The 27,433-nt window shown below is 42.2% G+C and overlaps 1 protein-coding gene across 4 annotated transcripts in view; it reads right to left on the bottom strand.

The window, feature by feature from the left end:
- The window catches only part of LOC310639676 (E3 SUMO-protein ligase ZBED1-like), a 329,070-nt gene that overhangs the window by 240,502 nt on the left and 61,135 nt on the right, over positions 1-27,433 (bottom strand). For 3 of the 4 annotated variants that reach the window (XM_083361508.1, XM_083361510.1, XM_083361509.1), the window contains one exon: positions 8,038-8,106. In XM_083361508.1, coding sequence (XP_083217634.1) covers positions 8,038-8,106 — 69 coding nt within the window. Of the gene's footprint in view, positions 1-8,037; positions 8,107-19,942; positions 20,003-27,433 lie in introns of those variants that run through there. The other variant, XR_014492369.1, reaches the window with a different exon arrangement.

The following is a 27,433-nucleotide window of genomic DNA, read 5'->3' as shown; positions in this document are numbered from 1 at the left end:
TATCTCGCGGCGATGAGGATGGCAAGGTCTAACTACTTTGCTACCCTCATCGCGTCTGCAGATAACTGCCCGGCCGCCCTGTTTAGGGTGACCCGCTCCCTCCTTAATCAAGAGGTGAGGGAGGAGCCCTTGCAGGGTCATGCCGAGGACTTTAACCAACATCTGTCAGACAAAATTGCTCGGATTCGGACTGGTTTGGACTCCGACTGGGCAGAGTCTGACGATCAGGACATGGGCGGTCTTGTTGATGTTATCTGGGAAGAGTTTGATCCTGTGACTCTGGATGATGTGGACAGGATCATGGGGAAGCTGAGCTCCACCAAGTGTTTATTGGACCCGTGCCCCTCCTGGCTGGTTTCAGGCCCGGGTACAGCACAGAGACGGCATTGGTCGCTATGGTGAATGATCTCTGGAGGGCTCGAGACAGGGGTTGTTCCTCTGTCCTAGTCCTATTAGACCTCTCAGCGGCTTTTGATACCATCGACCATGGTATCTTGCTGCGGCGACTCAGGGAATTGGGAGTGGGAGGCACGATTCTTCAGTGGTTCTCCTCCTACCTCCTGGGATGTTAACAGTCAGTGTTGGCAGGGGGGCAGAGGTCGACCTTGAGGCCTCTCATTTACGGAGTTCCTCAGGGGTCGGTCCTCTCGCCTCTCCTGTTCAACATCTATATGAAGCCTCTGGGTGAGATCATTCGTGGCTTTGGAGTTGGTTATCATCAGTATGCTGATGATACCCAGCTTTTTATTTCGACCCCAAACCACCCCAGTGATGCCCTCGACATGATGTCCCATTGCCTGGAGGCGGTCCTGGTCTGGATGGGGAGGAACAGGCTTTGGCTCAACCCTGACAAGACTGAGTGGCTGTGCATGCCGGCATCTCGGGAAATTCAGATCATTCCATCTCTTACTAGGGGGGGTGAACTATTACCCCCCCGTAGATAGGGCTCGCAACTTGGGAGTCCTCCTAGATTCACAGCTTTCCTTAGAAGATCATATAGTAACTGTGACTAGGGGGGCTTTCGCCCAGGTTTGCCTGGTGCGCCAGTTGCAGCCCTATCTGGACTGGGATGGCTTGCGTACAGTCACTCATGCGCTCGTGACCTCCCGGTTAGACTACTGCAACGCTCTCTACATGGGGCTGCCCTTGAGGACCACTCGGAGGCTTCAACTGGTGCAGAATGCAGCTGCGTGAGTTGTGTTGGGGGTCTCCCGATACTCCCATGTTACACCTCTGCTCCGTGAGCTGCATTGGCTACCAGTTGCCTTCTGGGTGAGATTCAAGGTGCTGGTGATGACCAGCATGGGTCCGGAGTACCTAAGGGAGCACATGCGGCCGGCGTCAACTTCCCTCCACCCAGTGTGCTCCCACAGAGAGGGCCTCCTCAGGGTGCCACCGGTCAGAGAATGCCGTCTGATGGCCCCCAGGGGGAGGGCGTTCTCTGTGGGCGCGCCAGACCTTTGGAACCGTTTACTGGTTGAGCTCCAGATGGCTCCCGACCTTCGCTCCTTCCGACATGATCTAAAAAGTTATTTATTTGAACAAGCCGGCCTGGTCTGATGGGTTTGGGGGTTTAATTAGTTTTTAATTAATTTATTGTATTTGGGCATAATTGTTTAATTTGTTTTTAATTTTTGTATTTTGTATTTCTGGTATTTATTGCCCTGTACACTGCCCTGAGTCCTTCGGGAGAAGGGCGGTATACAAAATATATAAATAAATAAATAAATAAATAAATAAATAAATAAATAAATAAATAAATAAATAAATAAATAAATAATATAGTCACTGTCTTAAGAATGGGTAGAATGGATCCACTTACCAATGGTTCTCCCTCTGAGCTGTCTTCCGAGGTGTCAACCGCCCCTGCGGTGTAGGCCTGAATCCAATCCCAGTTCTTGGCAGGCGTTGTGGGCTCTGTCCCCTTCGTGAAAGATTCTTTAGGGCTGCCTTGGGGTTTCCCTAACTTCTTGGAAAGTGATGCCTCTGTTTTACACGGAGGGGCTTTTGAGCGACATTCTATGGCGCAGTGGCCCTCTCTCCCCCAATTGAAACAGGCCATTGATTTTTTAGCTGTGGATGGTGGGTTTTCCCCCTCGCGTGTTTGTTCGAGTGGTGGGCGGCCCCATGGTTTCCCTCAGTGGTGTCTCTTCAGTAGGTCTATTTCCACTTCCTCTGCCAAGACATACCAGTTGTTGAGATGGTGTGGGTCTCCTCGAGGCAGGCAAGCATCATACAGGTCGTAGTTTAGCCCATCTTTGAAATGGCTAAGGAGGATATCTTCTGGCCAGTTCAGCTTGCTGGCAATGGCTCGGAATTCTTGGGTATATTCAGCCACTGGCCGTCTGCCCTGCCTGACTGTTTTAATTGTCTCCCGGGCCTTACGATCAGCCAAAGGATCCTCGAACTGCCGCTTCAAGGATGACATGAATCGGTTGAAATCATTGAGTTCTGGGGCGTTGGAGTCATGTAGGTTCACCACCCAATCTGCAGCCGGTCCGTCCAGGGTGGATTGCACAATACGGATGCGGGGTTTGTCACTGGGGATGTCCCGTCCGTACTCTTCCATATAGCTGAGGACTTGTGTTAGGAAAAACCCCAAGCGTGGTGGCTCCCCCTTGAATTTTGCTTCCAGAGGTGGAAGTCTTTGACTGGACCATTGTCTGCACCGCGGGCGGTATTGCCCCTCATCCTGAACCCCATCTGTGATTCTGGGGGGGTACTACTGAGGCAGCAACTCCTGTTCCAGCGGACAGCCCCAGTGTTGCAGGTACAGGATCCCCTCCATTGTCTCTCCAGTTGCGGCCCCAGGCGCTGTTGCAGCTGCGGTGCTCAGCTTTCTCCTCTCTTAGTGAGCTAAGGGTTGTCTTCATCAGGTCAATAGCTTTTTCTAGCATCCACTCTTCTTTGCTGACGTGCAGGGAGCTCTCCATCTCTTGCCTCCATCCCGGGTGGTGGCCGCCCCGTCTCAGGGTCACTTTCCCCGATGCCTTTTCCCACTCACTTTGCCTTCCGACGCCCATCGACCACCAAGGTTTTCGGTCGTGCGGCTCCACCACTTCTTCTCCAGAGGAATATGATGCTTCAGCTTCTGACCGCTGCTGGAATTTTGTTTGGGAGGTCAACTCCCTCTCCATGGGGCTTTCTTCCTCTCTTGCTCCATCGTCAGACAACATATTTATTGCAAAGTTCCCCGGTAATGTTTTCCCTTCCAGGTTGACTCTTACTGCAGATCCTGTCTAATGTCAGGACCCACCCCAATCTACATCTTAGGAAAGAAAGAACTCTTGAACCAGAATTGTCCAAAAGGAGCTTTTACTAAAACATGTTTGGAGATGGAAATACTAGACAGGATCTGAAACTGTGATACAGTTTGATACTTTTCAAAGAGTCCCTGGTCGAACCCCCTCCATTCAAGCCATCTGGTTTGTCCCGGATCAATTAAAATTCAGGTGTCAAATCCCTCCATGGGAAAGAGGGAACTCTCGTGTCTTTACGACAATTACTCCCTTCCTTTAGAAATTTAAATCGGATACAAACCAGATCTCTTCCCCCCCCCTTCCTTTGTTGTTTTAGTTCAAAGGTTCTTCCCCCTGGTCTTTGAAGACAGCCTCCTGGCAGTCTGAATAAACATCCTTGCGCCTATTAACATCTTCTCTTCTCCTCCTTGGAAAAATGTCAGAATCCAGTGGGGTTGTAAGATTTTTAGAACATACATATAGGATTTTATGAATGGGATATAAATGGATTCTGACACAAATGAGCCATGAAATTCACCTATTGTCAAATTATTTCTCTTATTCACAGTTATATACATTTCTTTTACACCTTTTACTATCAAATTCTTGTAAAATTTTCTATTGAAAACACAAAATGAAAGGACAGAGCCTTTAGAAATATAATCAGTTGCAGAAAAAGGAAAAGAATCAGTTGGTTTTTCAGCAATGTATATTAAAAATGTACATAAAAAGAAGAATGAGATTAAAACAAGAAAAATAATGACTTCCAGTTTGCCAACACAGCCACTGCGCATGCTTGGAAGGCGAGGTCCATCTTCCACGTCTGATTTTGCATCGCTGGGGGACCCTGGAAATGGTCAAAAGTCGCGACCAGCAAAGAGGGGATCCCCACTTGATCATGGGAGGGCAGTAACCCTTCTGGCTGATCCAGCGCAGCCCTCCAAAATGGCAGATAAAAGACCGGCCATAGCTATATGGCTCCTCACTAGGCTGAAAACAGTCAAAGTCAAACTTACCACCAGGCACCTACAAAGCAGCGTGGATGAGACTGGGTGAGATCTGAACCTCTCTTCAATCCTATTTTTTCCACCTGTATAAGCTGCCCAAGGTATTTTTCCCCCTGTAGAGAGGGAAGGGAAACTCTATCCTGCCCTCTAAAAACAGCGGCGACTGACTATCCATGGGAGTTTAAAACATTGAAATAATAACCTGTTTTTAATTAATCTTTCTAAAACTTGAGGACTAAAAGATTTCCTATTTTTATTGAAGATTTGGGTTTTTACTTATAAAAAAGATGTAAAATTGGAAAAAGGACTATAACAATCTTGGATTTAAAAAAAGAAAATCCTAAACGGTATGGGTGACATCTTGTGACTAAACCTGATACTACAGCCTGTTATTTTCTAAAAGAGACTTGGCTTGAAGCCCAGAATATAGATAAGACTTGCGACCTTGGGAATCAGCTGTGAGAAGCCTAGTTGTGTTCTATACTCTGTGATAAAATTATTCTTATTTTCTGCTTGTAAAGCTTTTAATCCACACCACCAAGAGAACATGGATGAAGATCTGGAACAGGCTTTATTTAAGTTGAAAGCAATTCATGAAACTATTCTTAAAGCCACTGATGAAATAAGAGGCTACAGAAAAGAACAAGATGTCAACCTAGATATACAAACTCATACTTTGATCACAACCAACACAGAATATAGTAGTAGAAGTGGAGCAATTAAATACTATGATAGAAGATTCAACTAATCAACAAACACAGTTGATGGAAAACCCAGAAAAGGGATTGACAACTTTGAAAATGGAAAAGACTTTCTATATAAACCAGAAGAAACTTGAGGATCAAGAAAAACAGACTGAAGGGAAGATAAACATTTCAGGACAACTACGCTGAGAGAGAAAAATAGAGAGATGATTTGTTAGCCCCTTCCAAAAAATGGTGACTGGACGGCCTTTCTTACTTCAAACAATATAGGGGGAGATCGATGATTTAAAAACACGAATATGGAAGGCGAATTGGCAAAGTCTGGACTCTGACGTGGAGGAATCAGACGACTTGAGCACGTTATCTGGACTGAGTTCGACCCTGTTTCCCCTGATGATGTGGACAGGATCATGGGGAGACTGAGCACCACCACCTGTTTGTTGGATCCGTGCCCCTCCTGGCTAGCTTATGCGGCTCGGGAGGGAACACGAGGCTGGTTCCATGCAGTAATAACTGCTTCTTTGAAGGAGGGTGTCTTCCCTGCCGCCTTGAAGGAGGCGGTGGTGAGGCCCCTTCTCAAGAAGCCTGCTTTGGACCCGGCTGTTTTAAACAACTATCGTCCAGTCTCCAACCTTCGCTTTCTGGCGAAGGTTGTTGAGAGTGTGGTGGCGCATCAGCTCCCTCTGTTCCTGGAGGAAACTGATTATCTGGACCCGTACCAATCGGGCTTCAGGCCCAGACACAGCACGGAGACGGCATTGGTCGCGCTGGTGAATGATCTCTGGAGGGCTAGGGACAGGGGTTACTCCTCTGTCCTGGTCCTATTAGATCTCTCAGCGGCTTTCGATACCATCGACCATTGTATCCTGCTGCGGCGTCTCAGGGGGTTGGGAGTCGGAGGCACCGTTCTACGGTGGTTCTCCTCCTACCTCCAGGGCCGCTCGCAGTCGGTGTTGACAGGAGGGCAGAGATCCGCCCCGAGGTCTCTCATTTGTGGAGTTCCTCAGGGGTCGGTCCTCTCGCCTCTCCTGTTCAACATCTATATGAAGCCGCTGGGCGAGATCATTCGTGGTTTCGGGGTAGGGTATCACCAGTACGCTGATGATACCCAACTTTTTCTTTCCACCCCGAACCAACCCAGCGAAGCCCTCTCCGTGATGTCCCGGTGCCTGGAGGCAGTTCAGGTCTGGATGGGGAGAAACAGGCTTCGTCTCAATCCCACCAAGACTGAGTGGCTGTGCATATCGGCATCTCGGGTTAACCAATTTATTCCACCTCTAACGATGGGGGGTGAGGTGTTACCCCCCGTTGATAGGGCTCGCAACCTGGGCGTCCTCCTGGATTCACGACTCAATTTTGAAGACCACATAGGAGCCGTGACCAGGGGGGCTTTTGCACAGGTTCGCCTGGTGCGCCAGTTGCGTCCCTATCTGGACCGAGACGCCCTACGCACAGTTACTCATGCGCTTGTGACCTCCCGTTTGGACTACTGTAATGCTCTCTACATGGGGCTGCCCTTGAAGACCACTCGGAGGCTTCAACTGGTGCAGAATGCGGCCGCGCGAGTTGTAATGGGGGTCTCCCGATACTCCCATGTAACACCTCTACTCCGTGAGCTGCATTGGCTTCCGGTTGCCCTCCGGGTGAAATTCAAGGAGCTGGTTATTACCTATAAAGCCCTACATGGCCTGGGTCCGGGCTATTTGAGGGAACACCTGCTGCCGGCATCAAACGCCCTTCGCCCAGTGCGCTCCCACAGGGAGGGTCTGCTCAGGGTGCCGCTGGTGAGAGATTGCCGGCGGGTGACACCCAGGGATAGGGCCTTCTCAGTGGGAGCGCCTGCCCTCTGGAACCAGCTGCCGGTGGAGCTGAGGACTGCCCCCGACCTCCGATCATTCCGCCAGGGCCTGAAGACCTGGCTCTTTGAGCTCTCAGGCCCAGGCTGAGGAGAAATTTTTAATTGGGGTTTTAAGTATACAGGGTCAATTTAATATTTTTTAATTTGGTTTTTTAACTTTTGTATGGTGGATTTTTTAATTCCCTGTAAACCGCCCTGAGTCCTCAGGGAATAGGGCGGTATATAAATGTAACTAAATAAATAAATAAATAAATAAAGAAAGAAAGAAAGAAAGAAAGAAAGAAAGAAAGCTAGAATAAGGCTGAAGAAAACTGAGGCTTTGATTTATTAGTAAGGATTAAAATAGAATATACTCGATTTGACAAAATATGTACTTTGAATATTAGATTGTGTTATGAACTGAGATAAAGAAAAATTTGATTACTTTAAAATTTGGAAGTATAAATATTAAAAGTTAAATTTGAATATTGATTTGTTTATAAAGGTTGAATACAAAGCTATTTAAGATATATATCATCTAAAATATATTGATAAATGTAATAAACATGTTTTTACTTAGCTGTAAAAACTATATTAGCTTAAATATGCGATAATAGACATTAAGAGGAAAAGAAGAAGTATTTGATGCTGAAACAAGAGAAAATTTGGTTACTAAATTCAAGACTTTTGGAAATTAATAGGAAATAAGAATGTTGTACTATATTATCAATTAGTTGATGTAAAATACTGAGAAATAAACTATATCTAAATAGATATGTATTCTGAATATTAGACTTTGTGATGAATTATGAAAATGAGAACTACAGTTACTCAAAACTTGGAAATTATAAATATTAAATGTTAAAGTTAAATATTAACGGGAAATTAAAAATTGGAGAAAACTAATTAGGACATTGTCTATAAAGACTGAAAGTTAAAATAATAAGGATATGTATAAGCTAAAAATTATTGATAAATGTAAGAATGTCATTTTTAGTTAATTGATTTAACAAGAATTAGTTTAAACTGGAGACAGTAAATGCTAAGGGGAAAAGAGAAGAAAAATTTAATGTAGTAGCTTGAGACTTGTACTGACGATACTTGTATGTTATTGTACTATCGATTAACTCAGCCGCCACATTGCTTTTTAAATACTGAAATGTAAAACTAGAAAATCAATTAAAAAAATTAAAAATAAATAAATTGAGAAATGTGTAACATTATATAGTTGAAAAGACCATATAAGCTACCTTTTGCATTCAGAATTTCTTCTTTTATTTTCATCACAGATCTTTGGCCTTTCTTTTCATCATTTCCAGCTGTTAGAAAAATAAAAAAAAATAGAAAATAATGAATGATTGGAAATATGTTGAACATACAAACATAACAATATAAAATACAGAAAAAATATTTTGTATTAAATGTTTAAGTAAAGAAAACAAAGCCACAAACATTGAAACAATGCAGGGTTTTTTTTACAGTAAATATAATAAAATATATGTAGTATTTTCCTAGTGAAAAAGGTCCGACATCTTCTTTAATTGTCTTGTTGTTATTTACTTGAAAATATAGAGTCTAATCAGATCACTGTGATCCTGTAGTGGTAAAACATGTGCATAACATAAATATAATGTTGAAACATTAATTCAATGTTATGTGAGTTTTCCAAGAAAGGATGTGGAAAAAATGTAAAACAATTTTGCAAAACAAAAATGATACAAAAAAGTATATGGTGTCTTAAATTAAGATTCTGTACATCATAACAACCTATAAACCACTTTCTAGGGAAATAATAGATAAATATACCATATTAAAGTATAACTCAGTTATTGCTGGTCCTATGCCTAGAGGAGGAAGAGAAGGTTGGGTATCAGGTTAACAACCTGACACTGGGGGGAAAAATTCCACCAATACTGAAATGAGAGATGCAGTTCACTGAGATCTGATCAAAACTCTTGGAGACTAATTGTTGCCCATGGAATTGTACAGCAAGAGTGGGCCAAAGCACAAGTAAGTATTATGGTGTATTATTTGCATAAAAATTAAGGTACCTAAATAATCACTAGTATAAATATACACAACATAGGCAATGTAAATTAAAATACTTGCCCAACCTGTATACATTTTCAGGAATAGCAGAAAAAAACTGACAAAGAAATAGTAATAAAAGTGGAACATCTCCCTGGAAAATTGAAATCTGGGAGCAAAACTTGTATAGTTCAGGTTCAATGTTTTTCAAAAGTGAAAAGATTCATATTCAAGCAAACAAGCCATTTCAAAGTAGAACTCTAGGTTAATCAGAACTACTTATAAGCTAACATATAAAACAATAGCTTCTTTTAAAGATATGAAGATCAATAAATAATATACACTCAAGGTATAATTTTTCATTTTAATTTAATCTGCCAGTTTGTCCATTATTTGCAGTGACTAAAACATAAATATGATAGATACCATAAAGACATAAATGTTAAAATGAAGAATAGAAAGTATATTCAAGACATTATTCCATATCTGTTCAAAAACATATTCAGTCTGTCCTGCTTTTAAGTTGAAAGGTGGAGAAATGAATGAACTGTTTTGCAATTTAATAAATGGAATACCATTCTTTTCTTCAGATATTCATTATATTCACCTTGATATACTATATATCAATAAATTTTATAAATAAAATGCACATTTTATTTTATCATATAAATGTATATTTGCATTGAGTAGACTAAAGTAGATTAAAATTGAAAAAATATATTAATCAGAATTATTCTGCTGTTGCCTAAATTTCCATATAATGCTCAGTTTCCTTGCAATAAATTTGCTAACCAAACAAAATTTGTCCCAGGATTAAATAAAGGCAAGTTAAAGAAATTTTCCAGGGCATTTCAAGGTCAGAGTCAAGTAAGTAAGTTTAGTGTAATATAAAATATAATGAGAAAGATCAGCTTCTATGGAATCTAAGAACTGTGCGGGGTAGAAGAAAATATAATATATTTATTTAAATATTTATTCAGCTATCCATTTATAGTACAAATCTGTACAGCTCACAACAATAAAGCCAAGAATGACAGACATTCAGCGAGTTGTGATGACAGACATTCAGCGAGTTGTGATGCAGTCAACACAAGTTTTGCAGCAAGAAATAAAGGAAACAAGGGAAGAATTTGTTAACCAAAACAACCAGATGAGGGAAGATATAGTGCTTGCACTCCAGGGTTTGGCTGCACATATAGAACACCTGGATGTTCGTGTGGACTCAGTTATGGAGTATGTGGAGAATTTGGAAAATAAAATCATTGATGCTGAACAGAAGATTGATAGAGCAGAGGCTAAGATTGACAGAACAGAGGACGAAGTTATTATATCACAATATAAGAACATGGAGTTTGCATTGCATATCAGAGGCCTAAAGAAGATTTGGAATGGGAAGTAGCACGAGTAGTGGCTCCTGTTTTGAAATGTGAACCTGAAGAACTACTTAAAGAAATGGATAAGACATTTAGGGTTAACTCCTGGATTGCTAGGCAAAAATTTTTACCTAGAGATGTAGTGATCTATTTTTCCAGGAGATCAACCAGAAATTCTATTATCCAGGCCTTTTATCGGGAAAGATTTCAAATTGCAGGCCAAGACATTATGATTTTAAAGGAGATACCTCCAAAAATTCTTAGAAAAAGGAAAGACTTTGCCTTTCTCTCCGATGAGCTTAAGAAGCGACAAATCCAGTTCAGATGGGAAATATCTAATGGAATTGTGGTAAATTATGCAGGGACCAGATACAGATTGGATACAATTTTAAAAGCAAAAGATTTCTACACTAAGGTCCTGAAAGCAGGCTCACCACCGTCTCCGCGAATCAAAAGAACAGAAGCAAGACAAGAAGATAAACAATTGAGTTAAGGGGCAATGTCATTGCCTCTTGAGGAGATACAGCAGGCGGAGGTAATGGAGCAGAGTTTGGCATTAAAGGAAGACCCAAAAGAACAGAGGATGACAAGGGCTGCATAGAAGCTTATGGAAAAAGAGCAAAAACAGAAGCCTGTCTCTGGTCCAATTACGCAAGATGCGGCTGTCTCAGAGCCTGTGGAAGGAGCACGTCCGAAGAGAGCAACAGCTGATCTTCAGGCTATGTACCAAAGGCTCATGGTCACCACAGATGGTGAAGTTCCTGACATGGAATGTTAATGGCTTAAATTCACCACAGAAAAGAAAGCATTTTTTTTATCTGAAACAACATAAAAATGACATTGTTTGCTTACAAGAGACACATATTGCATTAAAAGACCAAAAGTATCTGATTAATTCCCGATTGGGAACACATTTTGCATCTTTTGCTCCGGACAAGAAGGCTGGAGTGGTCATTTATTTAAGAAAAGATTTTTCGGCAAGATTGATTGAATCGGATAAACAAGGGAGATATGTTAGTATTGAATTAATATTACAAGGAAAGAAAGTTCTTCTTATTGGATTATATGCTCCAAATCAGCAACAGCAAAAATTCTTCAAATTTTTACATCAGAGACTAATCAAATTGGATTATAAATCTGTTATCATGATGGGGGACTGGAATGGAGTTTTGGTCCCATCTGAAGACAAGAAGGGATCCTCCAAAAACTTTTTTAATTCGAAATTGCCTAAAGCTTTTTTTGATTTGAAGGAGGATCTGGAATTAAGAGATGTATGGCGGGAAAGAAATATGAGAGACAGAGATTTTACCTTTTTTCGGATAGACATAAATCTTTTTCTAGGATTGACTTTATTTTGATTACTACTGATCTTTTTTCTTCGGTTAAGAACGTTAAGATTTTCCCTAGGACAATGTCTGATCATAGTCCTGTTTGGTTGGAGTTTTTTGCTGAAGATGGTAGTAGAAGATCCTGAAGGCTGAATGAGAATTTATTTACAAATGACTTGTTCTTGCAGAAATGTAGAGAACATCTGAAAAAAAATTTGTTACAAATATGCATAAAGGTACATCGATGGAAATGGTTTGGGATGCTAGTAAAGCTTATATGAGAGGGGTTTTGATTTATATGAACAACGCCTACAGGCGTAAGCAAATGCAAAAACGTTTAGATCTTGAGGAAGAGATTAAATCTAAGGAAAAAAAAGCTTATTTGAATCCATTGGATAATAATTTAAGGATTTCAATACATTTACTGAAAGAACAATTTAACATGCTACTGGCTGATCAAGTAGCAACTAATTTGTGCTATGCTAAACATAATACTTTTTGTAACGCTAATAAGCCTGGTAGATGGTTGGCTTACCAATTGAGGAAGAAACAGAAATCACGTACTGTAGATAAAATAGAATATAAAGGAAAAGAAGTCTACCAACAAAATTTGATTAAGAGGAGTTTTTTAGATTTTTATTCGAAATTATATTCTAAAGAAAATATACAAGCTTTAGATATAGACAAGTATTTACAGGGAGCTCATTTTCCGAGACTCTCAAAAGAACAACAACTTGAGATGAATTGCCCAATTACATCAGAAGAAATTTCTTTAGCTATTAAACAGTTGAAATTGGGCAAGGCTCCGGGAACAGATGGATTAACAGCAATTTACTATAAAATGTTGTTGGTCGAAATAATTGAACCCTTAAAGATTTTGTTTAATGAAATTCAGACTGGAGGTGCAGTTCCTCCATCATGGAGGACAGCTTTTGTATCATTGATTCCAAAGGAGGATCAAGACCTTACTCAACCTAAAAATTATAGACCTATATCGCTTTTGAATACAGATTATAAGATTTTTGCTAAAGTATTGGCTAATAGATTAATGCAAGTTTTGAAACAAATGATTCATAGTGATCAATCAGGATTTATATCTGGGAGATATATGAAATATAATGTAAGACAAATTGTAAACCTGCTTGAATATTTGGATAAGAACAACCAAGTCTCCGCAGCATTGATATTTTTGGATGCAGAGAAAGCTTTTGACCAATTGAATTGGCAATTTTTATTGAGAGTTGTTGAGGAGATGAATTTTGGAGAAGGTTTTTTACATGCTATTAAAGCTATATATCAACAACAAACTGCACAAATTATAGTTAATGGGGGGCTAACAGAGACCTTTAAAATTGAAAAAGGTACAAGACAGGGATGCCCCCTATCACCATTATTGTTTGTTTTAACATTAGAGATTTTATTAATTAAAATTCGAGAGACCTCTATGATAGAGGGAATTAAAATAAAACAGAATGATTATAGATTGAGAGCTTTTGCTGATGACTTGGTTGTGACAGTATCTCAACCGTTATAGTCGGTTATAGATTTGATGGAAATTATAACTCAGTATGGTAAGGTTTCTGGGTTCAAGGTGAATAGTAATAAGACTAAGATATTATCTAAGAATTTATCTATGAGTGAAAGGGATATGTTATCTAAATTAACAGGTTTTGAAATAGTGAAAAATGTTAAATATTTAGGAGTATATATTGCAGCTTCAAATGTAAAATTGTATAAGAATAATTATGAAACACTATGGTTGAAGGTACAAAGGGATTTAAATAATTGGAAAAAATTACAATTATCTTTATTGGGAAGAATTGCAGTTGTTAAATTGAATGTTCTGCCAAAGTTTCTCTTTTTGTTTCAAATGATACCTATATTGAAAAAGGATGCCAACCTTGATCAATGGCAGAAGGGTATTCATAAATTTATTTGGGCGGGGAAAACACCAAGAGTTAAATTTAAGATTTTACAAGATGCTAGGGAAAGAGGGGGACTTAAGGCGCCGAATTTGAAATTGTATTATGATGCGGTTGCCGTGACGTGGGTTAGTGATTGGCTTAATTTAACTAATAATTTAACTAATAAGAGAATACTTCATATTGAGGGTTGGGATTTGGAATATGGGCTTTTAAATCCCATATTCTTTGTTGTTGTTAGTTGCGAAGTTGTGTCCGAGACATTGCGACCCTATGGACAATGTTCCTCCAGGCCTTCCTGTCCTCTAACATCTTCTGGAGTCCATTTAAGCTCACGCCTACTGCTTCAGTGACTCCATCCAGCCACCTCATTCTCTGTCGTCCCCTTCTTCTATTGCCCTCAATCTTTCCCAGCATTAGGCTCTTCTCCAGTGAGTCCTTCCTTCTCATTAGGTGGCCAAAGTATTTGAGTTTTAGCTTCAGGATCTGGCCTTCTAAAGAGCAGTCAGGGTTGATCTCCTCTAGGACTGACCGGTTTGATCGCCTTGCAGTCCAAGGGACTCGCAGGAGTCTTCTCCAGCACCATAGTTCAAAGGCATCAATTCTTTGGCGCTCAGCCTTTCGTATGGTCCAGCTTTCACTGCCATACATTGCAACTGGGAAGACCATAGCCTTGACTATACGCACTTTTGTTGACAGGGTGATGTCTCTGCTTTTTAGTGTGCTATCTAGATTTGCCATGGCTTTCCTCCCCAGGAGCAAGCGTCTTTTAATTTCTTGGCTACAGTCCCCATCTGCAGTGATCTTGGAGCCCAGGAAAATAAAATCTGTCACTACCTCCATTTCTTCCCCATCTATTTGCCAGGAATTGAGAGGGCCGGATGCCATGATCTTGGTTTTCTTAATGTTTAGTTTCAACCCAAGTTTTGCACTCTCCTTCTTCACTCGCAACAAGAGGCTCTTTAGTTCCTCTTCACTTTCTGCCATTAGAGTGGTATCATCTGCATATCTTAGGTTGTTGATGTTTCTTCCAGCAATCTTAATTCCAACTTTTGATTCATCTAGCCCTGCCTTTCTCATGTGCTCTGCATATAAGTTAAATTGGCAAGGCGACAGTATACAGCCTTGCCGGACTCCTTTCCCAATTTTGAACCAATCAGTGGTTCCGTGTTCAGTTCTCACTGTTGCTTCTTGGCCCGCATATAGGTTTCTCAAGAGACAAATAAGATGGTCTGGTATGCCCATCTCTTTAAGGACTTGCCACAGTTTGTTATGATCCACACAATCAAAGGCTTTAGCATAGTCAATGAAGCAGAAGTAGATGTTTTTCTGGAACTCTCTAGCTTTCTCCATGATCCAGCGTATGTTAGCAATTTGATCTCTAGTTCCTCTGCCTCTTCGAAATCCTGCCTGTACTTCTGGTAGTTCTCGATCCACATACTGCTGGAGTCTAGCTTGTAGAATTTTAAGCATAACTTTACTAGCATGAGAAATGAGTGCAATGGTGTGATAGTTTGAACATTCTTTGGCACTGCCTTTCTTTGGAATTGGAATGTAAACTGATCTTTTCCAGTCCTGTGGCCACTGTTGAGTTTTCCAAATTTGCTGGCAAATTGAGTGTAGCACTTTTACTGCATCGTCTTTTAAGATTTTGAATAGCTCAGCTGGAATACTGTCACCTCCACTAGCTTTGTTGTTGCTCAGCTTTTCTAAGGCCCACTTCACTTCACATTCTAGGATGTCTGGCTCGAGGTCAGTGACCACCTCATTGTGATTATCAGGGACGTTAAGCTCATTCTTGTATAGTTCTTCTGTGTAATTTTGCCACCTCTTCTTAATCTCTTCTGCCTCTGTTAGGTCCCTGCCATTTTGGTCCTTTATCATGCCCATTTTTGCATGAAACGTTCCCTTCATCTCTCCAATTTTCTTGAAAAGATCTCTGGTCCTCCCTATTCTATTGTTTTCTTCTATTTCTTTCAATTGTTCATTTAAGAAGGCATTCTTATCTCTTCTAGCTATTCTTTGGAATTCTGCATTTAATTGGGCATATCTTTCTTTTTCTCACTTGCCTTTCGCTTCCCTCCTTTCCTCAGCTATTTGCAAAGCTTCCTCAGACAGCCATTTTGCTTTCTTGCATTTCTTTTTCTTTGGGATGGTTTTGGTTGCTACCTGTTGTACAATGTTGCGAACCTCTGTCCATAGTTCTTCAGGCACTCTGTCTATCAGATCTAATTCATTAAATCTATTTGTCACCTCTACTGTATATTCAACAGGGATATGATTTAATTCGTACCTGACTGGCCTAGCGCTTTTCCCTACTTTCTTTAATTTAAGCCTAAACTTTGCAACAAGAAGCTCATGGTCTGAGCCACAGTCAGCTCCTGATCTTGTTTTTACTGACTGTATAGAGCTTCTCCATCTTTGGCTGCAGAGCATATAGTCAATCTGATTTCTGTGTTGACCGTCTGGTGATGTCCATGTGTAGAGCCGTCTCTTGGGTTGTTGGAAAAGAGTGTTTGCTATGACCATCGTATTCTCTTGACAAAATTCTATCAACCTGTGCCCTGCTTCATTTTGTACTCCAGGGCCAAACTTGCCTGTTATTCCAGTTATCTTTTGGCTTCCTACTTTAGCATTCCAATCTCCCATGATGATAAGGACATCATTTTTGGGTGTTAGTTCTATAAGGTGCTGTAGGGCTTCATAGAACCGGTCAATTTCATCCTCTTCAGTACTGGTGGTTGGGGCATAGACTTGGACTACTGTGATATTGAATGGTTTGCCTTGGATTCGAACTGAGATCATTCTGTCATTTTGAGGATTGTATCCCAGTATTGCTTTTCCTACTTTTTTATTGACTATGAAGGCTACTCCATTTCTTCTGAGGGATTCTTGCCCGCAGTAGTATACCTGATGGTCATCTGAATTAAATTCACCCATTCCTGTCCATTTTAGTTCGCTGATAGCTAGGATGTCGATGTCTAGTCTTGTCATCTCTTGTTTGACCACGTCCAGCTTTCCTTGATTCATGGATCTTACATTCCAGGTTCCTATGGAGAAAGAATCTTTACAGCATTGGACTTTCCTTTCACCACCAGACATATCCACAGCTGATCGTCCTTTCGGCTTTGGCCCAGTCGCTTCATTCTTAGAAGTGCTTTATTGCGTGTCTGGAAAAAGTATTATTATAAGTTAAATTATAAAATACCGATTTGGGGAATTCCTGGACACACGATAGAGGGCGTATCTATGGGAGTGAGTTTGGATATGGTTTCCTAAAAGGAATTACTTAGATTGCAAGGGAATGATTGGCAACTTAAATCATTAGATGAGTTAAGACAAGAAAACATAAGTCACTCTTGGTTTCAATATACCCAATTGAAAGCTAGGTGGAAGTTAGATCAAAAGGTTGGCATCACAATTATAGATCAAAATTTAGTAAAACAAATTAAAGACTTAAATTGTGCACATATAAAGACGATATATAATGCTTTAATTGAATTGGATTCGGAAACGGAATTAGTTAAAGATTGTATGATAAAGTGGGCACAAAATATTCAGGAACCAATTTCGCTGGACACTTGGGAGATAATTTGGGTCAGAAATGTTAAATTTACTCAGGCTCAAAACTTAAGAGAAAATTTTTATAAAATGTTTTATAGATGGCATCTGGATCCCAAGAAGTTGTCTAACATGTATCCCAACTTACAGTCTAAATGTTGGAGATGTGGTAGTTTAGAAGCCACCTATTTTCATATGTGGTGGACTTGTAGAAATATAAAAGCTTTTTGGATTAAAATTTGGTGGAACATTCAAAAGATTTTTAAGAGAAAGATAAAATTTTCTCCGCAATTGTTTTTATTGGGTATCGTTGTAGATTGTGATGTTAAAGAAACCAATTTGATGTTGAATATGATAACAGCAGCACGGTTACTGCTGGGACAATATTGGAAGAAGAATAGTTTGCCTACTATAGAAGAATGGGTGTTTAAAGTTTCGAATCTTGCAGGAATGTCTAAGATTTCTGCTTACTTGAAAGATTATTCACAGGAAAGATATATTTCAGTTTGGAGGAGATGGATAGATTATATTCAGAATAAATATGGGACTAAAAAGTTCCATTTAGCTTATGAGTAGATTTTAGAGGGATATGATTATTGATCTTAGTGTTGGTACTTTGTATGTATTTATGTTAAAGGGGAGTTAAAGCACATTATGAATTTGGTTAATTGTATATTATGCATAATTTTTATTTAGGATATGATTATTATAACTATAATCCTGTATTTAGCTCTGGGAAGTGGGGGGGGGAAGTGGGCAGGTTTGGGGTGGGGGGGATTTGGAGATATATTGTAAAATCTTGTTTTTGTAAAACTCTTTAATAAAAAAACAACAATAATAAAGCCAAGAAAAAGTGAAAAACATAAAAACTGCTCCAAGAAAGCCAGCCAGCGGCTCCCACCTCATTTAATCCAACTCTTGGGGAAAGAACCAGGTTTTTATGTCCTTCCACAAGGCTAAAAGAGAGAGGGAGAGAGAGACAGAGACAGAGTGTGTTGTTCTGCCCTTTTGTTGCAATAGTCTGTTTGCCATCCTTTTCTCCAACTGGGCTGTTGACAGCAGCTGGCCTTTTGGGTTCCCAGCTCCAGTTGCATGTTTGCCAGCTCCAGTAGTCATAGAGGAAGTCATGTACAGTAAATAAAAGCATTCAACATAAGATTTAAAAAAAGGTTTCAAACCTCTTGAAAGGAGATGAAGAGTCATTAGGTTTATGATATATTGTTCATAAAGCTCCCGCTAGCATTAAAAGATGAAAGCAAGTAATGATTTTGAGTTTTCAGTTTTATTTTTATTACTAAATAAGACTTTTCAACCGTAATTAAATATAATTACTGTCTATGAAAGGTAATGGGGAGGAGGTTTGATTTAATTACATTCTGTTATTATTCTTTTTTTATAAATAAGTCTTTATTTACATTTCATGTTAAAAACACACACCATACACCAACAAAGACAAAAAAACATATACAATATACAGAAAACGAAGAAATCAAAAAATTGGAAACCATTTCAAAAAAATCAAATTGTATCTACTTCTAAACTGACAATTATATTCCACTCACTAAATCTCTTATAACTATCCAACTCCAAAGCTTATTCATTAACAAAAACTATATCACTTCATTTTTGACCAACCCCCAAGCCACCCTCATTTCTTTAATCTTTTATCCATCCAAATATACCATTTATTCCATAATAGAAATGCTGGTGTCTCTTCTTTACCCTTCAACTTCTTGGTCATTGTGTCTGCTTCTGCACAATCAAGTATTCTCCTAATTATAGCTTTATCCGGCGGGGTATGATTTGCCTTCCAAAATTGAGCATACCCCATCCTAGCCGCCATTAAGATATGTAAAAGCAAATACCATATTCCCCTCTTAATATCTCCAGGCCTGAAGCCAAGCAGATACGTCTCTGTTTAAGATCAGCTAAACACCCTGTGATTTCCTCTCTCCATTTTTGGATCCTCGTCCAATATCTAACCACTTTTGGACATGTCCACCATAAGTGATAATATGTGTCAGTCCCTTTACCACACTTCCAACAATCGGCCGACAATCCGGGGAACATTTTGGAAAGTCTAGCCGTAGGGAGATGCCATCTATAAAGCATTTTGTATATGTTCTCCTTATATGACGTGGAAACCACCAGCCTCATATTAATCCACCAAATCTCTTCCCATTTCTCAAGTGGAAGTGCATAACCAAAATTCTTCCCCCAGGCAATCATCGCGTCTTTTACCACCTCCTCCCCTACTACCCTGATTAGCAACAATTTATAACACTTAGATATCATCCCTTTCTCCGGACCCAGCAGAATCTTATCTAATTCCTGCAGATTCAGATAAATACCCCTTCCTTCCTTGTCCTTCTTATACCTTGACTGAATCTGCAGGTAGGCCCACCACTCCAATTGAAACCCTTGCTGAGCCAGATCTTGTCGTGTTTTGAGTTCTCCCCTGCTATCTAAAATTTGAATTGAATTTGAATTTATTGAATTTATATACTGCCCTTTCCCGTAGGACTCAGGGCGGTTTACAGGGTATATAAAACATCGATACAAAAATTAAGAACAATTTAAAAAGATTAAACTAAATCCCTGAAAAAAATATAAAACCCCAATTAAAACCCCAATTGAAACTCAGCCAGGGCTGGAAAGCTCGAAGAGCCAGGTCTTCAGGTCCCGGCGAAATGAGCGAAGGTCAGGGGCAGTCCTAAGCTCCATGGGGAGCTGGATCCAAAGGGCAGGTGCCCCCTCAGAGAAGGCCCTCCCCCTGGGTGTTATCCGGTGGCATTCTTTTACCGGCGGCACCCTGAGAAGGCCCTCCCTGTGGGAGCGCACAGGACGAAGGGAACTTGATGCCGGCAGCAGGTGTTCCCTCAGATATCCTGGACTCAAGCCATTTAGGGCTTTATAGGTTATCACCAGCACCTTGAATCTCACCCGGAGGGCAACCGGAAGCCAATGCAGTTCGCGGAGCAGAGGTGTTACATGGGAGTAACAGGAAACCCCCATCACAACTCGCACGGCTGCATTTTGCACCAGCTGAAGCCTCTGAATGGTCCTCAAGGGCAGCCCCATGTAGAGAGCATTGTAGTAGTCTAAACGGGAGGTCACGAGGGCGTGACTGTGCGTAGGGCATCTCGGTCCAGATAGGGTTGCAACTGGCGCACCAGGCGAACCTGGGCAAAAGCCCCCCTGGTCATGGCTCCTATGTGATCTTCAAAGCTGAGCCGTGAATCCAGTAGGATACCCAAAAGTTCTTTATAAGTTGGTCTTCTTCCCTTCTTGAGTAGGGCCAGATGGGTCAAGGCTTCCAAGGTTGATAACCAACATGGAATTTGCGCATAGTATTTGGCCTAAACAATTGATTATTCCTTAAACTTATCCATTCCTTGCCCCAACCTAAAATGGCAGCCTGATAATAAAGTTCCCAATTCAGCAGGCCAAGGCCCCCACTTTCCTTGATTTTTTGCATCATTTTTTTTCCCAATCCTGGGCTGTTTCCCCTGCCATACGAATCTAGAAACTACCCCCTCTAACTCTTTTAAAAAATTACATCGAAAGTTTAACCGGTGCTGTCTGGAAAAGAAAAATCCATTTCGGCAAAATATAAGATTTTACCGTGGCTACCCTTCCTAATAATGACAACTGTATCCTACCCCATTTTCCCAAATCCATTTTTGTTTGTATCAGTAATTTAGAATAATTATCCTCCCTAATACTTGAACATCTTCCCGTCAAGCAAATACCTAAATATTTCACCTTCTTCACAATTTTAAACCCTGTAATGTCCTCTAACATCTGTTTACTTCTATTTGAATTTTTTTCGTTAATATATTCATTTTATCTTTATTTACTTGTAGACCGGCCACATTTCCAAATTCCTCAATCCTTTTTAGTAATTCCGTGCTGGATTCCAGAGTGTTTTCCAAAACAAAAACCATATCATCTGCAAACGCCTGCAGTTTGTAAATTTGGTCTCTTATCTGAAGCCCGGTAATCTCATCTTTCCTTATTATTCTCAATAGGGGTTCTAAGGTTAAAATAAATAAAAGTGGGGAGAGTGGACAACCCTGCCTAGTGCCCTTACAGATATCAAATTTGTCAGTTAAACTCCCATTTATCAACAGTCTTGCTTCCTGCTTAGTATAGATTGCTTTAATCATATTACGGAATTTAGCCCCAAACTCCATATGTTCCAACTGACACATTAGGAAGTCCCAATTTACCCTATTGAATGCTTTTTGAGTATCAATAAATATTAAAGCTAATTGTTTATCTGGTCAGCTTTTATAATACTCCAGAACATTTAATATAATTCTGAGATTATCCTTTATTTGTCTGGTGGGGAGGAACCCATTCTGGTCTGTATGTATGAATTGGTTTAAGTAAATTTTTAATCTATCAGCAATTATTGTCGCAAATATTTTATAATCTGAATTAAGAAGGGATATTGGCCTAGGGACGCGGTGGCTCAGTGGGTTGGGACGCTGAGCTTGTCGATCAGAAGGTCGGCAGTTTGGCGGTTCGAATCCCGAGTGCCGCGTAACAGAGTGAGCACCTGTTACTCGTCCCAGCTTCTGCCAACCTAGCAGTTCGAAAGCACGTAAAAATGCAAGTAGAAAAATAGGGACCACTATGGTGGGAAGGTAACAGCGTTCCGTGCGCCTTTGGCGTTTAGTCATGCCGGCCACATGACCACGGAGACGTCCTCGGACAAGCGCTGGCTCTTCGGCTTTGAAACGGAGATGAGCACCGGCCCCTAGAGTCGGAAACGACTAGCATGCATGTGCGGGGGAACCTTTACCTTTACCTTATTGGCCTATAGTTTTTAATATGCTTCGAAGGGGAATCATCCTTAGGGGTCAAACTAATATTTGCCTCCAACCAGGTTTGCGGGACTATAGCCTTATCCAAAATTTCATTAAATAGATCTTTCATATGTTTTCCAAGCACTTCCACTAATACCTGATACAATTCTGCAGGAATTCCGTCAGTGCCTGGCGTTTTTTGACATTTCTGTTGCCTTACCGCTTTTTCAATTTCTGTTATTGTTATCTCCTGATCTAAGGCCTCTTTCCACATCACCAGGAGCCCCTCTGGAAGCAGCCACACCTTTTTTTCTCAATTGCGAAGTAACAAATTGATAGTGTTGATGTTGCTCTCGGACCCTTCTTGGTAGTTGCTTAAGAATTGTGACCGGACGGCCTTTATACTGAATTGGTTGGTCTCTAGCTCTATAGAGCATTTCATCTCTAAGCACCTTTTTGGTAAACCTAAAGTGCACTTCCCTAGGGAGGCTGTATCGCCTGGCATAATTAGTATAAACTCGAAAGGCCTCATCAATATCGCACCGAACCTCTTTTTTCTCTTTCCCCACCAGGTCTGTGATCATTTCTCCTACCACTTCTTCCAACTGTTTGTCTTCTGTCATATTTTGGAAGTGCAAAAAAGGCCGCTTTCTCCATCTCCAGGTACACCATGTCATCTTCCAGCTTCTTGGATGCTTGCGTGCACCTGTACTCCCATTTCTCCATCCACTTCTCTATATTCTCAGAGTCCTTTTCTACTATTTTTATTCACTCTTCATGCGTATTCAGGGTCACCTGGACTACACCCAATTTTCCTTTAATTTTCTTCATCTCCTCTCTCATGTCTCCCAACTCAGCCCTCAGGCTGTCAAAATTCCTCTCCATTATGTCCTGCATATTTTGTAACATCATATAAATCCCTTAAATTGTAGCAGATTTTTCTCTCGCCGATAAGCTCGCCATCAACTTCCTAACCCCTGGTGGCGTTGTAACCGGAGAGGCCACTGCTGTCAAGGTGGGGGCCTTCTTTAAGGTTTTAGTTGACGTCGTTGTTAAAGACATTTCAGTTTGTCCCAGGAGGTTTCTCCACACTACTGTAGACCACAGGTTAACTCCTTCCCAGATACTTTATCACAAACTTGTCAGGGCCAACCCTAAACTACCAATAACCCCGTACTTCCTTCTAATAAGTCTTCTGCCAGAACTTATCTAAACCTGTTCTGTAAATAAATTTCACTTCCGCTCTTTAGGTAGAAAAAAAAAAGAAAAAATCACATCAATATCCATCAGTTTAAAGCAGGATTTCTATAAGTCCGTAAATCAGTACGCTAGCTTTTTCAGGGGAGAAGAAGCTTCCACCAATCATGTCATATTCGTAAACAAGTCCATTTAAGCCTCTAATCAGAATTCGGATCCACAGCAGCAGAAAACAAAAGGGGTAATAAAAAATATTATTGCCAAAACCACCCCTGATAACTGGCTGCCACTCCTTTCACTTCTGCTTAGCGCCCCACCGGCGCACTCACTTGGAAAGTCTTTAAACTCACTTCCACTCTTTCTCGCTTCCCTGCTTCTTCTCAAACTGCCGAGTCATTGGCTTCAGGGCTGCTAAACCGCGGCCCTCTTTCAAGCCTCTGGATCCTCGGGGTGCTTTCTTTTTTCCAGCGAGGTGGTCGCACCACACCTCGCCTCCGAAGATGCCCCCTCCACTTCTCCCAGCCTCTCCAGGGCTGGAAACGGCAGAATATCGCCGCAGGAGGCCTGAAAAACAACAAGAGGCTCGGCCATCTATCGCCTCCCCTCCCAAGGCAGTGCCATCTTCTCAGGTGTCTACATTCTGTTATTCTTTGCACATCTCACTGGTCTACAAATTTTGGGAAATTATCGACCTTTGATATAAAATGTTAATTCTTACATATTTTGATTAGTTGCGTGATAATTTTCCTCAGAAGCCAAGATGCCATGAAACTGTGTAAACAATGCAGATAACATTTGCTACATTTCTGGTGAGGTTACATTTGCATCTCAAAAGTGCAGTATGGCGGTAGTGGTAAAAAAGGCATACCACCTATATTTTGGATGCAAAATAAAGGTTCGGGACAAGAGTTGGGCCAACCATTATTGTTGCATTACATGTGCAACTTATCTGCGTCATTGGCTAAACAAAAAGAAAAAATCCGTGCCTTTTGCAATGGTGTGGAGGGAACCTGCCAAACATAGCAGCGACTGCAATTTTGGCATGGTTCCCCCAATTGCAAATGGGATCTGAAGAAAGGAGAAGTGGACCGTGGAATATCCAAACATTCCATCCGCACTGCATCCTGTACCCCATGGTGAGGACTTGCCAATTCCAGATCCACCGGAATCTTACTTTCTAAACTCAGATAGTGATAAAGATGATGAACAGGATGCAGCTGATTTGGGGCCATTGATGTCAATGGACCCAAATTTTAGCCCACTGTGTGTCCTCCTGAACCACATCTAATTTCACAGAGCAAACCAAATGACCTGGTCAGGGATTTGGAATTGCTTAAGAGTAAGGCAGAGCTACTGGACTCCAGGTTACAATAGTGGAACCATGTCGTTTAATCTGATGTTAGAGCTTGTCAGTTTTTCAAAGCATAAAAATGTTACATGAAAAACCAATAAATGAATGGAAACTAACATTACTGGTATCATTAAAAAGATAAATTTATAATGATTGGTGTGGCACCATTCTCATTGCTATATCACATTTTGCAAAACAGTTATGGAGCATAATCGCACATCCCCTGGTAATTTTGAATTATTTTGAAGCAATTTTGCCCTGAATCTGTATCCTGGAAACTGGAGCCAATTAATACACTGTGAGAGGGACCTTGGAATCCTAGTGGACGATCACGACTATGAACCAGCAATGTGCACCAGCAGCCAAAAAAGCTAATACAATCCTGGGTTCCATAAACAGAGGCATAAAATCAAGATCACACGAAGTATTAGTACCGCTTTATAAAACCCTAGTGAGACCACACCTGGAATACTGCAAACAATTTTGGTCACACGGAGGGCCATATCAACACCTGGGATCGCATGCCCGCTGTCTTCAAGTGGTGGCGTGCTCCGACCCTCCAGTTGGTACCCATTTATCTGGGGGTGAGAGGGATCAGGCCCCTGAGCTCAGGCTGGTGTACTTTAATGCCAGATCCATTGTGAACAAGGCTCCCCTCGTCCGTGATTTGATCGAGGAGGAACACGTGGATCTGGCATGCATTACAATAACCTGGTTGGGCTCAGAGGGAGGTGTCCCTCTGACTGAGCTTTGCCCTCCAGGTTTCTGTGTGTTACATCAGCCACGGGCTCAGGGCAGGGGTGGCGGTAGTTATACGAGAGACCTTATGTCCGCGGGAGACCACTATTGTACAGATAGGCGGGAGTGAATCCCTCCTCCTAAGGTGTGGCCCTGGGGCTCAGTTGGGCTTGTTGCTAACATACCTGGTGCCCAGCTGTGTAGCAACGGCCCTGCCCGAGCTTCTCGAGGCCCTCTCAGGGTTGATGGTTGAGTTTTCCAGACTTATAGTTCTGGGCGACTTTAACCTGCCTTCTCTGGGAGGGTCATCTGAGTTGGCCCAGGAGTTCATGGCCTCCATGACAGCCATGGACCTGAACCAAGTAATTTAGGGTCCGACTCATGGGGGAGGACACACTCTCGACCTAGTTTTCTTATCTGGGCAGTGGTTTGATGATCTGGGAGGGGGCTCACCAACTATTGTCCCCCTGTCATGGTCCGATCACCTCCTGCGGTTGGTCTTCCACTGTGCCACCCCCCGCTCCTGGGCTGCGGAACTGACCAGGTGGTTCCGCCCCAGGCGCCTAATGGATCCGGAACAGTTCCAGACGGCGCTTGGGTCTATACCTATTCCCCTCGCTCACAGCCCGGCCGATGCCTTGGTGGATGCCTGGGAAAGGGCTGCCACCGAGGCACTCGACTGTGTTGTACCCTTGCAACCCCTGACCCGGCATAGATCCCGATGGGCTCCATGGTTTTCTGTGGAGCTCCGGGAGATGAAGCGTCGGAGACGAGGTCTAGAGAGCTGTTGGAGATCCAGCCGGTCTGAGTCTGACCGGTTGCAGTTACGAACCTTTATGAGGTCTTATCTTGCGGTGATGAGGACAGCGAAGTCTAATTACTTCGCTGCCCTCCTCGCGTCTGCAGATAATCGCCCGGCCGCCCTGTTTAGGGTGACTCGCTCCCTCCTTAATCAGGAGGTGAAGGAGGAGCCCTTGCAGGGGCGAGCCAAGGAGTATAGCTATCATCTGATGGACAAAATCGCTCAGATTCGAGCCAGTTTGGATTCTGACTGAGCAGAGACTGACGGGGAGGAATCGAGCGGTCTAGAGAATATTACCTGGAGTGAATTCGATCCTGTGACCCCAGATGAGGTGGACAGGATCATGAGGAGACTGAGTTCTGCCACGCATTTATTGGACCCGTGCCCCTCCTGGCTGGTATATGCAGCCCGGGAGGAGACACGAGGCTGGTTCCAGGCAGTAATAACTGCTTCATTGAGGGAGGGTACCTTCCCTACTGCCTTGAAGGAGGCAGTGGTGAGGCCCCTCCTCAAGAAGCCTGCCCTGGACCTGGCTATTTTGAACAACTATCGTCCGGTCTCCAACCTTCACTTTCTTGCGAAGGTGGTTGAGAGCATGGTGGCACTTCAGCTCCCTCTGTTCCTGGAGGAAACTGATTATCTGGACCCATACCAATCGGGCTTCAGGACCGGGTACAGCACGGAGACGGCATTGGTTACGCTGGTGAATGATGTCTACCGGGCTCGGGACAGGGGTTGTTCCTCTGTACTGGTCCTATTAGACCTCTCAGTGGCTTTTGATACCATCGACCATGGTATCCTACTGCAGCGTCTCAGAGGGTTGGGAGTGGGGGGCACTGTTTTACAGTGGTTCTCCTCCTACCTTCTGGGCCGTTCGCAGTCGGTGTTGACGGGAGGGCAGAGATCTGCCCCAAGGCCTCTCGTTTGTGGAGTTCCTCAGGGGTCGGTTCTCTCTCCCCTCTTGTTCAACATCTATATGAAGCCACTGGGTGAGATCACTCGTGGTTTCGGGGTGGGGTATCATCAGTACGCAGCTTTTTCTTTCCACCCCGAACCAACCCAGTGATGCCCTCAACGTGATGTCCCGTTGCCTGGAGGCGGTCCGGGTTTGAATGGGGAGGAACAGGCTTCGTCTCAATCCTGCCAAGACTGAGTGGCTGTGCATACCGGCATCTCGGGAGAACCAGTTTTGTCCATCGTTAACTATGGGGGGTGAGGTGTTACCCCCCCGTTGATAGGGCTCGCAACTTGGGCATCCTCCTGGACTCACGGCTCAGTTTAGAAGACCACATAGGTGCCGTGACCAGGGGGGCTTTTGCCCAGGTTCGCCTGGTGCACCAGTTGCGGGCCTATCTGGACCGAGATGCCCTACGCACAGTCACTCATGCGCTCGTCACCTCTCGGTTAGACTACTGCAACGCTCTCTACATGGGGCTGCCCTTGAGGACCACTCGGAGGCTTCAGCTGGTGCAGAATGCAGCCGCACGAGTTGTGATGGGAGTCTCCCGATACTCCCGTGTAACGCCTCTTCT

Source organism: Vipera ursinii (genome assembly GCF_947247035.1).
Source record: "Vipera ursinii genome assembly, chromosome: 4".
Lineage (NCBI taxonomy): Eukaryota > Metazoa > Chordata > Lepidosauria > Squamata > Viperidae > Vipera > Vipera ursinii.
This window is presented reverse-complemented; position numbering and strand designations above follow the sequence as displayed.